The following is a 14499-nucleotide window of genomic DNA, read 5'->3' as shown; positions in this document are numbered from 1 at the left end:
ATTGAGATCTCGGTGTCCGAACGTGGGGAAAAAAAAAAAAAAAAAAAAGACGGCAGCAACACGGAAGAATCCGCCTCCCGCAATCCTCACCATTGCTCTGAGCGGCGGCGTCAGTCGTCAGGGAAACGGGATGCTGCACGGCAGCGCCCAGATAGCCACGGTAACCGTAGCTGAGGCCGGCGCCGTTGATGTAGACCTGCGGCTCCTGGTTGGAGAAGGCGGACGCGGCCAGCGAGTAGGCCGAGGGAACGAGTGACGCCGGCTCCCTCAGAGCGCCGCCGCCGGACGGTTTATCCAGTGAGTTCGGCTCATCCTGGAAGCGCCCAACACAAAGTTCACCTTGTTGGCTTCTCTTGTTAACAACAATAAAAATCATGTTCACTTTGACCTCAAACTTTTTGGGATTCAGGCACAACTTTGTCTTTAAACGATCAGATTTCACATTTGTCCTCACAGGGCCAGAGCGCACTTTTATCTGCACACCTTAGTAACATTTGGTGAGTATGTGGCATTTTATTTAAAGGACCTATATTTAGTTTCTTGATATATTTTTTGCTCAACTTCTTAAACAGTTCACTTACAATTCCTTTGCAACAAATGCATTTAACCTCACTATTTTCACTCGTCTAAAAAAAACAAACATCCAGACTTTCAATATAGGTGACAAAACGTGCAATCGTGGTGACTCACGTGATAGGCGTCCAGCCGCATCCTCTTGGCGGCGTTGCGTGATTCGCTCTCGCAGGCGGCGGCCAGGATGTTCTCCGCCATGGCGGAGGTGAGGTGCGGCGGAGTGGGCCGGGTCTGCGGGGCAAACCGTGTCGTGAAGGACCGCAGTTCACCACCGGAGGGCAGAAGAAATGTTTGCGATTAGCATTCACTTGCGGCACTTATTCAGTACAACCAGGCACTCTAGTAGCGTAGTCATGTGTTTTGTAGAGTAGTTTTTGTAGACTTAATACAAAAAAAGGAAACTTTTGAATAAAATTGGAGAAAAACAAAGGAAAACAATTGAAAAAAAATCTGCAAATAATTGAATCCGTGGGTGGCGAAGCGCTAGTATGCAGGGAGGTCCACTATTTGAGTGAGTCAAGAAGCGGTACCTCCATGCCGTTCCTCTTCATGCGTCGGCAGGATTTGAGGTAGGTGCGAATGCGCTTGCGGGCGCGTTCTTGGAATTCCGGGAATTGTCTGCTGCAGGACTCGATGATGGCCTGGATCTTCTCTTTGGGCTGCTTGGAGATGGGAACCATCCGGTCTAAGTTCTCGTCCACAAACAGACGCACGAACATCTGTAGGAGCACACGACAGACGGCGTCGTTATCGCTCGCGGAGGAGGCCCGTGGCCGCGCCCACTCACGTTGAAGGCCTTCAGCCGCTCCGGGTCCACGCCCTCCGCGTCGTTGATCTTGTCGCTGTCATCGTGCTCGTCGTGCTCGTCGTCGTCGTCGTCAGGGGCGGCGGGGCCCCCGAGACGGCCGGCGCTCAGGTCATCGGCGCTAGCCTCCATCTTGATGCTGTCGTAGCTGCCGCCAGAACTGAACACGGGAGACTACGCTCACACACACACACACACACAAATGCGGAAGTAACATCCTGTTAAATGTTGGAACCCCGCAATCGGTGAGTGATCGGGACCGGGACGGACCGCGAAACGCCACGGACGATTCATGCCCATTACAACTGCATTGGATTTTTAAATTAGTTTTTTTAAACACCAAAATTCTTGATTTCCCCCGAAAAAGAAAATACAATTAAATAATTTGGAGAAAATGGGAAGAAAAATGATTCAATTGAAAAAAAAAAAAATCTGCGAATAGGTGCGTGCGCAGGTGCTGAATCGCAAGTATGCAGGGGTCCACTGTACTCGCCTCGAAATGAGAAATGAGTACAGTCATTGGTTTCAAGGAAGTACCGTGTTCTCGACTGAGAGATGAGCTTTGTATGTCAGGGAGGAGCTAAGCTCAGCCTGGGTTGTTAGTGGAAGTCACCAAGAGCCTTTGGCGCATGAACACGTGGACTTTGTGTATTTTCTCCAAATCAAATCTGCAAGCGATTAATTTTTAAGGGTAACGTTATCCGATGTGTTTGAAAGTCTTTCAACTGTTTTAGGATCATAGTTTTGGGTATATTTACACATTTAAAAAAAAATAAAAAATAAAATATGGGTAATTCTCAACAGTTTGGCGTCAATTGCTCGTGGTTTCATTAGTGATGCACCGAAATGAAAATTCTTGACAGAAACTGAAAACCAAAACTGGAGACCCCAAACCCAAAAACCAAAAGGGATTATCAATCAAACTGAATTTATAAGCGCTTTTCATACAAAAAAAAACATTACATTCACATTAATCAAAATAAAGGAATCCAGCCACTTATTAATTATAAAACTACGCCATTCATTAGTAAAATTGTGTTTATCGTTATGACTGCAGTCACCAACCGATATACATTCACTTCCAGAACCATTTGTTTGAATTTCCATACTTTTAAATTTATGTCAAGAACATTACCATGGGCCAATTATTACTGTATGTTATAACATAAGATCAAAATAATAATGATAACAATGAATTACATTTATAAAGCGCTTTTCTAGACCCTCAAAGATGTTTGACATTTTCATGCATTATTCATTCACTCCTCAGTCACACCCTGGTGGTGCTCAGCTACATGTGCAGCCACAGCTTCCCTCCAGGGGGCAGTCTGACGGAAGCGCAAAATTCGTCATTGTGGGACTGATAAAGGTTATCTTAGACTCTAAATATTGATGATATTAATGTACTTTGAAATGTATGGGGCCCTTTTCCTCAAGAGCGGTGACGGACCAATCCGTTTCCGATTTCCAGTCCCTGTGTTTACGTTATCGTTGACTTCAGTATTTGCTGTTACAGACACATACTCATTTGCCTGATGTTTTGCTCTTCAAAGTTGGCTAATGTCCGCGATAACGCGGTTTCAGTCAGACCTATGGGACAAGTGTACTGTACCACCCAATCCCTTATTTGGGTGTTTTCCCACCGGGGGAGGGCCACCCGCTTGCCAGAATTCATTGCGACATGCACATTTGAATTATTGCCGGAATGAAGATGTTCATTTTTGTTGTGAATGTGTGTTGATGTTCCCACTAATTGAATGGCATCAATTCCTCCCGGATTATCGCTATTCGCGGAAGGGCTGAGACCCTAACACTGCGTCCAAATTTTGTGACGTTTTGTTGTTTGTTGCTGTGGCGTGAGATGTTTGTAATATGCAAAATGTGACTTGGCTCACCTTGGCGCCATAGTCGCGGTCCAATCGCAGCTCGCCAGCGTGCGTGTGCGGGGAATGTGCATGTGGCACGGGCAGGGCGGGATGAGGAGCCAGCGGAGGTTTGGCGGCCAGCGGGTACTTCCTGCGCAGCTCCTCGGGCACGTTGGGATGCAGGGCGCCCAGCAGGGCCGCCGCCGCCGCCGACACGCTGACGGGCAGGTGAGAGGCGCCCGCCGGCGGTGGCGGCCTCTGAGGGGGCGGCTCGCTCAGGCTCACGGGTCGCCGGTCGTCGGAGGACGAGGACGCAGGCGTGCTGAAATCGAGTGGGGCGGGGCCGCAGTTGCCGTTGACGACCTCCCTGACGAGGGCGGTGGAGGAGGACGACGGAGGCGTGAGGGTGGGAAGGCCGCTGCCGCTCTCGGACGATGAATCGTCTGCAAAGTTTGGTGAGCGAAAGTTACTCAATTAATTACTCATTTTATTAAATGGTAACTTTTTTTTTTTTTTTTTTACTGTTTTATGAATAACAAAGGTCAAAATGAGACTGTGACATGGTGGCATTTGTCAGCGCAAAAAGCAATAAACGGCATCAGGCTTGCAGATTTGAAATTGCCGTTGTCGTTTTGTGGATTCAAGTACCCGCCCACTTGGTGATTCCAATGAATGCGAGCAGATGATGAGCATAACCGAAAAATGTTTTTGGGAATTTTCACCCACGTCCCCTTTCAGATGGCATTCCCTATTTGCTGAGCAATCCAATCAGAGCAAAGCTTATTTACACGTTGCATATTTTTGAGAAATCCGATGGTCTCAAAAGCCAGGTGGCAACGACCAGCTAGAATAGCTTAAAAGGGACATTCTGGGCATTTCTGGACGGATGAAGGGATAACGGAGGGGTGAAAGTGGGCTGCTGAAAGAAGGGCGGATGACAGACGAGTGGCAGATGGAGTGATGGTGGAAACGAGCGGAGGTGCGACAGCTGACGGAAAGACCGCGACGGAAGGAAAGTGAGGAGACGAAGGATGGGAGGATGACGACGACTTTACAATCAGGGCCAACAACACGACTACAACTTAGAAACGCAAAAATAATAATAATGTTTAAAAATGTGTCATAATTGCATCAAATAAAAGGAACAAAGAATTGGTTTCCACCACGATTGGAAATGCAAGGATGCAGAAGGAAGAGGAAAGGAAAGATGGAGACGAAGGACGACTGGACTGGTGGGGAGGGGGCGAGTGAGAAAAAGAAAGAGGTCAGGCGGTTAGGGGGGCGCGCTTCGGAGGGAGGGGGGGGTCACAGCTGAGGGGGGGAGGATGTTGCGGGATGACGATGATGACGAGGATGAAGGGGCAAGACTTTCATATATGGTGCACATGTGTATTATTGATGTTATTATTGTTATACACACACAGAGTCCGATGCAAATGTCTTTGGCCACAACTGGCTTTGGGTTGTTTTTTCCCCCCCATTGTATTCATGTTGACTGATACATTTATGCAAAAACAACAAAACCAATTTACACTCTACAATTTAATTTTTGTGCTTTTTCTTGTCAACTCAAACGCGACCGGATACACTCGTTACTGTGGCGACAACAAGAGTGGAGCGCGTCGACTTTGTATTACAAGGACAAAATGGGGGAAAACGTGTTTGGTGGTCACCGGAGCTCAGGAGAGGAGAGGACGTTCGTTTAAGGCGTACTTTGAATACGATACGGCTCGCAAGCAGGCAACAAAATGTTGTGTAGCCTAGCAAGCTAGCGGTGGCACGAACGGTTGGACGTAAACATGCCGCCGTTCTGTCGCATCATGCTTTAAAGTTTCGGTGTGGGTGAAGTACAATCCCAATTCCAATGAAGTTGCGACGTTGTGTTAAACATAAATAAAAACAGAATACAATGATTTGAAAATCACATTGAACCTATATTTAATTGAATACACTACAAAGACAAGATTTTCATTTAATGTTCAAACTGATAAACTTGATTGTTTTTAGCAAATAATCATGAATTTAGAATTTTATGGCTGCAACATGTTGCAAAAAAGCTGGGACAGGGTCATGTTTACCACTGTGTTACATCTCCTTTTCTTTTAACAACATTCAATAAACGTTTGGGAACTGAGGAGACTAATTGTTGAAGCTTTGTAGGTGGAATTCTTTCCCATTCTTGCTCAATGTACAGCTTCAGCTGTTCAACAGTCCGGGGTCTCTGTTGTCGTATTTTACGCTTCATAATGTGCCACACATTTTCAATGGGAGACAGGTCTGGACTGCAGGCAGGCCAGTCTAGTACCTGCACTCTTTTACTACCAAGCCACGCTATTGTAACACGTGCAGAATGTGGTTTGGCATTGTCTTGCTGAAATAAGCAGGGGTGTCCATGAAAAAGACGTTGCTTGGATGGCAGCATAGGTTTCTCCAAAACCTGTATGTACCTTTCAGCATTAATGGTGCCGTCAGAGATGTGTAAGTTAGCCATGCCATTGGCACTAACACAGCCCCATACCATCACAGAGGCTGGCTTTTGAACTTTGCTTCCATAACGGTCCAGATGGTTCTTTTCCTCTTAGGCCCGGAGGATGCGACATCCACAATTTCCACAAACAATTTGAAATGTGGACTCGTCGGACCACAGAACACTTTTCCACTTTGCATCAGTCCATCTTAGATGAGCTCAGGCCCAGAGAAGCCGGCGGCGTATCTGGGTGTTGTTGATAAATGGCTTTTGCTTTGCATAGTAGAGTTTCAAGTTGCACTCACGGATGTAGCGCCAAACTGTATTTACTGACATTTGTTTTCTGAAGTGTTCCTGAGCCCATGTGGTGATATCCTTTACACATTGATGTCGGTTTTTGATGCAGTGCCACCAGAGGGATCGAAGGTCACGGGCATTCGATGTTTGTTTTTGGCCTTGCCGCTTACATGCGGTGATTTCTCCAGATTCTCTGAACCTTTTGATGATGTTATGGACCGTAGATGATGAAATCCCTAAATTCCTTGCAATTGTACGTTGAGGAACATTGTCCTTAAACTGTTCGACTATTTTCTCACACACAAAGAGGTGAACCTCCCCCCATCTTTGTGAATGACTGAGCAATTCAGGGAAGCTCCTTTTCTAGCCAATCATGGCACCCACCAAACACGTGTTTGATGAGCATTCCTCAACTTTCTCACTCTTTTTTGCCACCTGTCCCAGATTTTTGAGAACGTGTTGCATCCATAAAATTTAAATTAAGTTAATGATTATTTGCGAAAAACAATAACGTTTAACAGTTTGAACATTCAATATCTTGTCTTTGTCGTGTATTCAATTAAACTTGCTCGTTACCGCACATCGTTTACTCAACTACAGATGGGAGCTGTTAATGAATTGGTGGCATTTGTGGAACCATTTTCAACAAATACCCGTGGAATTGTCCATCAATTTTCTGTAGCACTGGTCCACACATATGGACAATTTCGAGTCAATAATTAACCTAAGAGTTAGAAACTCCAAATTGGGGATTTGAACTCCCAACCTCAGAACTGAGAGGCAGATGTGCCAACCACTCACCACCACCATATTAACAGTTCACAAACTGTGGTCCCTTGATTACTTAGAACATCTTACAATATTAACCTGGAAAAAAAAAATAATAATAATTTACAGATTTGATTTCCCCAGATGTCCACGTGCCCAGCAAAGAAGTAACTTCCACTAACAACCCAGACTAAACTTAAAAAGGCCTTCAAAAGCTTGCCTCTCAAGGAGATGCATGACTTGAGCGTACTTCCTTGACATCAATTACTGCACTACTTTCCCGTCCAGCCAGGGCTGTGGTGGCATCTTGTGGCAACTTGCGGCGTTACAGAAAGACCACAAGAAACGTAAATTGGGAAGTTTAAAAAAATAAATAAAAATAAAACAAAAAAAACTGATGAAATGTGAATAGCAAACCCCAAATAGGTGGCTGTTCACTGTACAGGACACAGATGGTCATCACATGCAACACATGACGAAAAAGTTTTCTTCTGGAAAGCCACACTTTGTTAAACACACACACACACACACGCACACACACACACACACAATAATTTACAACTGGAACATTGACACAATGTGACTGTGTGTGTGCGTGTGTGTGTGTGTGTGTGTGTGTGAATAGGACGCTCTGTGTGACTGAGTGCCGTGCACATCATGTGACCTCGCCCTCTGAGCATGCAGGCGTGCACGTCATGTGACCTCGCCCTCTGAGCACGCAGGCGTGCGTGTGTGCGCGTCACTCCATCACCCGGACGCCACTGCACCCTACAGATGTGAGCGTCTCCCTGCCGAGGAGACGCTCGAACTCGGAGCGACGGACCCATTTCCGAATACATCAGCGTGCGACACCTCCCCGAAAGGCCATTCACGCACCGCCGCATTGAACGGGGAGCGCCGAAGGCTTTCAGGGCAAAAGGAAAGACGGTCGCAACGAAGGCAGGGATACAGCCGGGAGGGGAAATGAAGGGATGAGGGAAGGAGAGAGGGATTAATGCAGGAATAGGGGAAAGAGAAGAATGGAGCAATGTAGGGGTGGAGGGACACATGCAAGGAGCTAAATGATAGAGGGATGGAGGTATAGAAAGATGGATGACAAGATTCAGTAAGGTGGGAATCTAAAAGGATGAGGGAGAAATGGAAGAAGAGTTTGGCGGATGGAGGGATGGACGCTTCTGTAATGGGGGAGAGAGGGATGATCGAGGGATGGGTGGATGGAGGAAGGTGCGCGCGGATGATGGGGGGGATGCGCGATGGGGTCACGCATCCACCACGCTTTGCGCCTTCGCCCCTCCTCCCCTCGCCCGCCGCCGAGAGTGCTAACAGATGCTAATTCCTTCACTGCTTCGCCCTCGCCGCATCCCGGGAGACGAGTGAGGGAAGGCATGCCCCCCCCCATCCCCCCAATGTGGGATTACAATGGATTATCCCGCTAAAACGGAGCACGAGCTGCTGGCAGGCGCTCGCTGGGTCCACCGCGCCACACCCTGAGAGGCGCCACAGTCCTTTCCCTGACTGCCTGGCCTGCCTGGCATTGCCATGGCGACCACACCCCCCGTTTCCTCCCCCTCCCTCGCCCACGCTCACGGTCAATAGGGCGAAGGTGCGGGATGGTTCCTGCCCGACATAGACGCTTACTGTCTCCCACTGTTAGCATATCAGACAAAAGTCACGTTTTCCTTGGCAAATAAAATATTCCATTCATTCCGTCCATTTTTCTTTGGCTGTGATTGCGACCTTGACTGATGTGTCCAGTGCATTGTTTGCAGCATTGGGAAGACAACTTTGGAAATGTATAGTAGTTGGTTACAATTATACCCTGTTGAAAATGTATTAGTCGTGGAACTATTTCATTTACTTGCTCATAGTAAAAGAAATAATTACATTTGATTAGATTATGGTGACTTTTCTTAATTTGGAATGAATACATCATTCCTGAAAAAAAAAGTGGATTCAAAGCATAGATAATTTGGGGGGGAATTCACCACATATTTGTTCTTTACACAAATAATCAACTGAACAAAATGTGACGAAATGTACATACATCATTTAAAAAATGTTTGTTGCATTATAAGTGTACAGTATGTGGAAAATATTCCATGTTGACCGAATGACAAATGTGTACAATTTCGACAATATTGCTTCATATGACAAACCAGATCAATGAAAGTTCCATCAAAAAGTCAAAATTATAAAGATGAAACTGGTCGAAAGTCAATGTTTCTTTCATAGTTTAAAAGTGAAACTATGACTTGAACCTTTTCAAAATCTCAGTCAAACTAATAGATGGCACCAGAAGGTGGTAATTCAAGGTCATATTTGCAAAAATGTTACGTTTAGACGACGAGGAGTCTATCATTTGCACTCGTGACACAAACTGAAAACGTTACAACTTGCTGCCGTGGCAAAACAACAACATGAGAACTTGACACTATGTCTCCATGACAACATAACCGCACGCTGCCATGATGCCAAAATAATACGAAACAAGATAACACAAGAACCGGCTGCCATGACATCACAATGTGACAACGTCGCCACTACAACATGACAAGCGACCGCATGTGGGCCGTACGTAAACTCAAAAACAAAATGTCATTGACACCAAGTCTAATAATATGAAGATTACAATGTAAATATTGTAATATTAATGAGCCTTCTTCTAGAGGTACACAAAATCCAGTGTCGCTTATGTCGTCAATGTGAGGTACACAAGCACACACGCGACCCTTTCTTGAGAGTTAGTTCCAAGACTCCCACAGTGCGCGCGTGTGTGTGTGTGTTTGCGCGCGTCCATGGATATCTACTATTAGTGGGTGTGCTAAGCTGCTTGCAATTGTGATGTCGACACTGCCCTCCTCACCTACTTTATACACGGCACAGTGTGTGTGTGTGTGTGTGTGTGTGTAACATTCAGATAAGGTGCCATCTGCTACCTGACTTTCAGACAAATTGATTGATTGACAAGTGACACTCACTTCACTGGTAAATTAAAGTAGTCAATGCCATTACTGTAGTTCAAAATAAAAGGACTTTGTGTTTCACAATAAAATAAAACCGCACTGTCCTTTGCTTGTGAATTTAAATCTTTTATTGGAACTTAACCACTGAGAATGAAGCCCCGCCACGCCACACATTTGAAATCAATCGTGATCAACGAGACGGGTTATCAACAGTGAGGACGAAGGACACATGACAGTCATGTGGAAACAACACAGCAGCTACCTTTAGGCAATAAAAATAAAAAATGAAAAAACAGTTTGGCCGTTTTGTGGCAACCTGCCAGCGAAAATGTGTCAGGAATGCAGCAGCGAGCAACATGATGGCAGCAACACGACAACGTGGGAGCAAAAGTCTGGCTGCACAGAAATGTCAGCAGACAAGAATGTGACAACAAGCTACAGAAGCAACATTGCAGCAGCGCGGCAATATGACACCAGCAACATGGCGTTAACATGTCATCAACATGGCAGTAACACATCATCAACATTGGGGCAGCATGGCAGCAACAAGTAAGAAACATGGTGACAACATGCCAGCAAGATGTAAGCAACATAATAATATGTCAAAACCTTGGCAACAACAGGTAATCATGTTATCAAGTAGTAACATGTCATCAACTTTGCAGCAACATGGCAATAATCTGAGCAACATGCTGGTACAAGGTCAACGACGTGGCAAAAAAATGGTAGCAATATGGTGATAACATGTCAGCAACATGGCGATAACATGACAGCAACATGGTGATAACGTACTTGCAACATGACAATAACATGTAAACAGCATGGTGATAACACGCTATCAACATGGCAACAGTATGCCAGCAACATGGTGATAACATGACAGCAACATAGTGATAACATGCTTGCAACATGGTGATAACATGCTAGCAACATGGCAACAGTATGCCAGCAACATGGTGATAACATGTTAGCAAAATGGCGATAACATGTAAACAGCATGGTGATAAAGTGCTAGGAACATGGTGATAACGTCATCAACATTAAGGCAACACAGCAGCAGTGTGGCAGCAGCTGGTGATGCCGTTACATCCAATGACGCCTCGAGTCAGCGGTCACTGAGAAGCCAGCCAACGGCGCCGCAGTCAGACTCTGGAGGGAGGCGGGACTTAACAAGTAACCTAGGTCTCAGAGAGAGAAATAACGCATGCCGACTGAGTGACATACCAACATTGCCTCACTTTTATCTGACATCGTGCACTCCACATCCCACACTTAGCCTCGGAATACAAGCGCACACAAGCTGTGAGTCTACAGTGTGTGTGTGTGTGTGTGTGTGTGTGTGCGCGCCCGCGTTGTACACGTACAGTTTGTGTTTGTGTCGTCTGTGGCCTTGAGAGGTGAAAGAAAAAAAGAATGTTGCATGTGCGCACACACACAAACGCACACAATATAAGCAAGGAAGACAAAGACCCAGACTGTTGAGCCGATCTCCTCCTCGACCTCTCCTCACCACTCCCACGCACGCACGCACATAAATCCGACCTCCACCTACTCGTCTTTGGACCTTGAACACTACAAGTCGTTCCGACTCCCCTCAGGCCTGATCAATCAATCACAGAACGCTTCCCATCAACTCTCACAGTGCACGCTACACTCCATTCCGACACTGTATACAGTGACAAGACAAAAATCGCAAATTTCTCATTGTTTTATTGACGCAATTCCATTCCGTCAAAATGTTAGTCCGTTCAGGACACTGAGGACGACGTCAACGTGAGGAATATTCTTTTCATTAAAAGACAGACGTCCCTTCAGTTACTCGGGTTCTTTGCTGAAAAAGGATGACCTCGGAGCAAGAGAAGAAAAAAAAAAAAAAAAAAAAAAAAAAAAAAAAGCAGCAGCAAGTAGTGTGAGTACATTATCACTTAAAGAGTGTTCGTGTGCGCAGTGTCTCGCGAGAGACTGGAGGAGACGTTTCCTTGACGACGGTATGGAGGTTACAGAGTACATCCCGGTATAGAATAGCACATTACACACTGTGGAGATCTTACAGGACAAATAACTGCAGTGCTGTGGATCAATGTGCCAGTCAGACATTCCAAATAAAACGTCCACATAGCATAGTGAGAATGATCAATAATTCAGCACATGGTCCCGTCCAACAGACGTAACGGTTTTGTGTTTTCGTTGTCCTCCCTGCCTTCCAGTGAATACGTACAAAAAAAAAAAAAAAAAAAAAAGAATCATACTTCACTGAGACCACGAGAATGAGCGCATCGGTTCCGGGGATGACGTCTGAGTCGACACGTTCACACGTACATTAAGGGTGTGAACATTCTGCAACAGCTATAAACATGGTTAAACCAAGTCAGAACATGTTTGAAAGTGGTTTGGATACTTCCAAAGGAGGCATCAATGTGATAAAACGAGATGAGAACAAAGATTAAAACGTGTGAACAAGATTTGAAGTTAAAACGGGTCTTGGAGTGTTTATACCTGATTTGAACAATATACGGCTGCTGAATAAGGTGCGAACTTCAAACTTCAAACCAGATGAGTACATGTGAACCAGGTTTTTAAAAGTCGGATAATATTGAAACCTGGTGTGGATCTGTTGAAACATGGTCTGAACACGTTTAAAAAAAATTTTTTAAAAAAACACAGAAAACATTTTTAAAAAAGGGTGTTTACATTGAAACACCAGGTGTAAATAAGGTTCAAGCATGTTCAGATGTTAAACCAGGTTAAACTGGTGTGAAACCAGATGTGAACATGCTTGAAGCCTTTAAAACATTCTAAACCTCCTGTGAATGTGTTAAAACCGAGTGTGAACGTGTGCGTGTGTGTGTGTGTGTGTCTGTGTGTGCGCGCGTGCATGCCTCTCTGTGTGCATGCGTGTAAACTAAATCTCAAATCTAACTTTTTTTTATTGCTGCAACCTTTGCGCACTCGGGGGGGGGGGGGGGGAAACAAACAATCAAGACATCACTTGACGAGGTCTCTCGCTCTCTCGCAAGCACAAGAAAACCGAAAAAAAGAAAAAAGAAACACCCCCCTGAAATAGTTCCATCCATGTTATTACTGCATGTTCTCATGAAGAACAATTTTCCAGAGTAAATGTTTTCCTTATTTAAAAAAAAAACAAAAAACAAAAACAAAAAACAAAAACAAAAAACCCAGGGGAGGCTGAAATGGAGTCATGGCGTTTGGGTTCCTTTCGAAGGGGAAAGACGATTTGAGATCTGGAGGCCGCACTTCATCTCGTTGCCGTGAGAAGATGTGATCCCGGGATTAGCCGCATCCACGTGCGCCGCTGCTCCAATTCCACATTTGACTGGCTGGCCTGGTAATAATGCAAGTCATGATCCGGATTACTCTACACGGCAACATCTGCCCATCGGGACCGCCGGACGCCATCCGCCGATCAATTCGGAGCGGAACGTTTGTGGATCCACGTGGAAAACCGATCCCGGGAAAGGACGGAATTAGCGAAGCAAGCTTGTTTTTTTTGTACTTTCTTATGGCAGGGGCCTCTTGCAAAGTAATTTTTTGCCTTCTGTATGTTCCACATATACTGAGGACTGACAATAAATGCTAGCATTTACAGTCGTGTGCCTCCAGTGTGGTACAGTAACACTGTTTTGCCGTTTTAATATTCGGTTTCTCACAGAGTGGAGAAAATGAATGAGTATTTCTGTGTCTTGTTTGCATGTGTTGCTGCTACAAATGTGGTAAAGTAGCAGTTGTGAATGTTTATGATTACTGCAACATCAATGCTAATGTACGTTAGCCAATCTATGGTGTTTTGCATTAAATGTTTGCCTCAAGCTAGCAGATTTGTCAAGCAGAATCCTGTGATTTGGTTGTACATTTTGCTGTTTAAGTATAAAATGTTTCGTTCTGGTTTGTTGTACGTATGTGTCGGTTTTCGCAGCAAATTTTCACTGGGAGTAACAAATTAACAGACGATGTCATGCTACCATGTCACATGACTCAAGTGCTCCACAAACAGGAAGTGAAAGGTGTAGGAATCTTTTTTTTCCCCCCTCCCGAGCGCTCTTCGTTTTGCTTAAATGGCAGGTAGGCGGCGAGCTGTCGGTCATCCTTTAAAAGCTTCACTACTCAGCCTGTCCGCTGTTGTCACTAATAATGCTTGAAAACACACTCCTAAAGAGAGTGTGTGTGTGTGTGTGTGTCATAGTGTCACATAAAAACTATTTTTTAATTGATGTGCAATTAAATCAAATTTGTTTTCCAGAGTTAACAATATTCACATCTGTCTCTATGATTTGATTCAGTCATCCACTAAAATCCATTTAAATTTGAAAAAAAAAAAAATTTCGGACAAATATTGATTGGCTGGCGACCGGTTCAGGGTGTACCCTGCCTCCCGCCCGAAGATCGCTGGGATAGGATCCAGCAACCCGCGAACCGCGTGAAGAGAAGCGGTAAAGGAAATCGACGGATGTACGACAAATATTGTTATATGATTACAAAAAATGCAATTAATCAAGATTAATTAATTACAAAGCCTCTATTTTTTTTTTTTTTTTTTATTGAGTCCCATCTATGTTAAGTTTGCTGCTTTGAAAGTGACGGAACTTTCTGCAGATGAAGCCAAAGAAAAAGCAAAAAGATGCCTGTGAATAGCCGCTAACTTGGAGCATAAGCAGTTGAGTTTTCCACACAATACTGGCTAGTGCGTCCTAACGAAGCCATGTTGCATGAAATGATGAAGCCTGCTCAGATGAGAGGCGAAAC

General features: G+C 44.9%; 1 protein-coding gene across 2 annotated transcripts in view; it reads right to left on the bottom strand.

Moving 5' to 3' along the window:
• Window positions 1-14499, bottom strand: part of LOC133482346 (nucleolar protein 4-like) — a 51857-nt gene that overhangs the window by 6340 nt on the left and 31018 nt on the right. For both annotated transcript variants that reach the window (XM_061782431.1, XM_061782509.1), the window contains 5 exons: window positions 3274-3686; window positions 1361-1552; window positions 1104-1292; window positions 691-804; window positions 91-313 (listed from right to left, as the gene is read on the bottom strand). In XM_061782431.1, the coding sequence (XP_061638415.1) occupies window positions 91-313; window positions 691-804; window positions 1104-1292; window positions 1361-1552; window positions 3274-3686 (1131 nt within the window). The remainder of the gene's footprint in view (window positions 1-90; window positions 314-690; window positions 805-1103; window positions 1293-1360; window positions 1553-3273; window positions 3687-14499) is intronic.

This window comes from Phyllopteryx taeniolatus, chromosome 1 (genome assembly GCF_024500385.1).
Source record: "Phyllopteryx taeniolatus isolate TA_2022b chromosome 1, UOR_Ptae_1.2, whole genome shotgun sequence".
In the NCBI taxonomy this organism is placed as follows: Eukaryota; Metazoa; Chordata; class Actinopteri; order Syngnathiformes; family Syngnathidae; genus Phyllopteryx; species Phyllopteryx taeniolatus.
The sequence above is the reverse complement of the archived record's forward strand: the minus strand, read 5'-3'. Positions and strand labels throughout refer to the sequence as shown.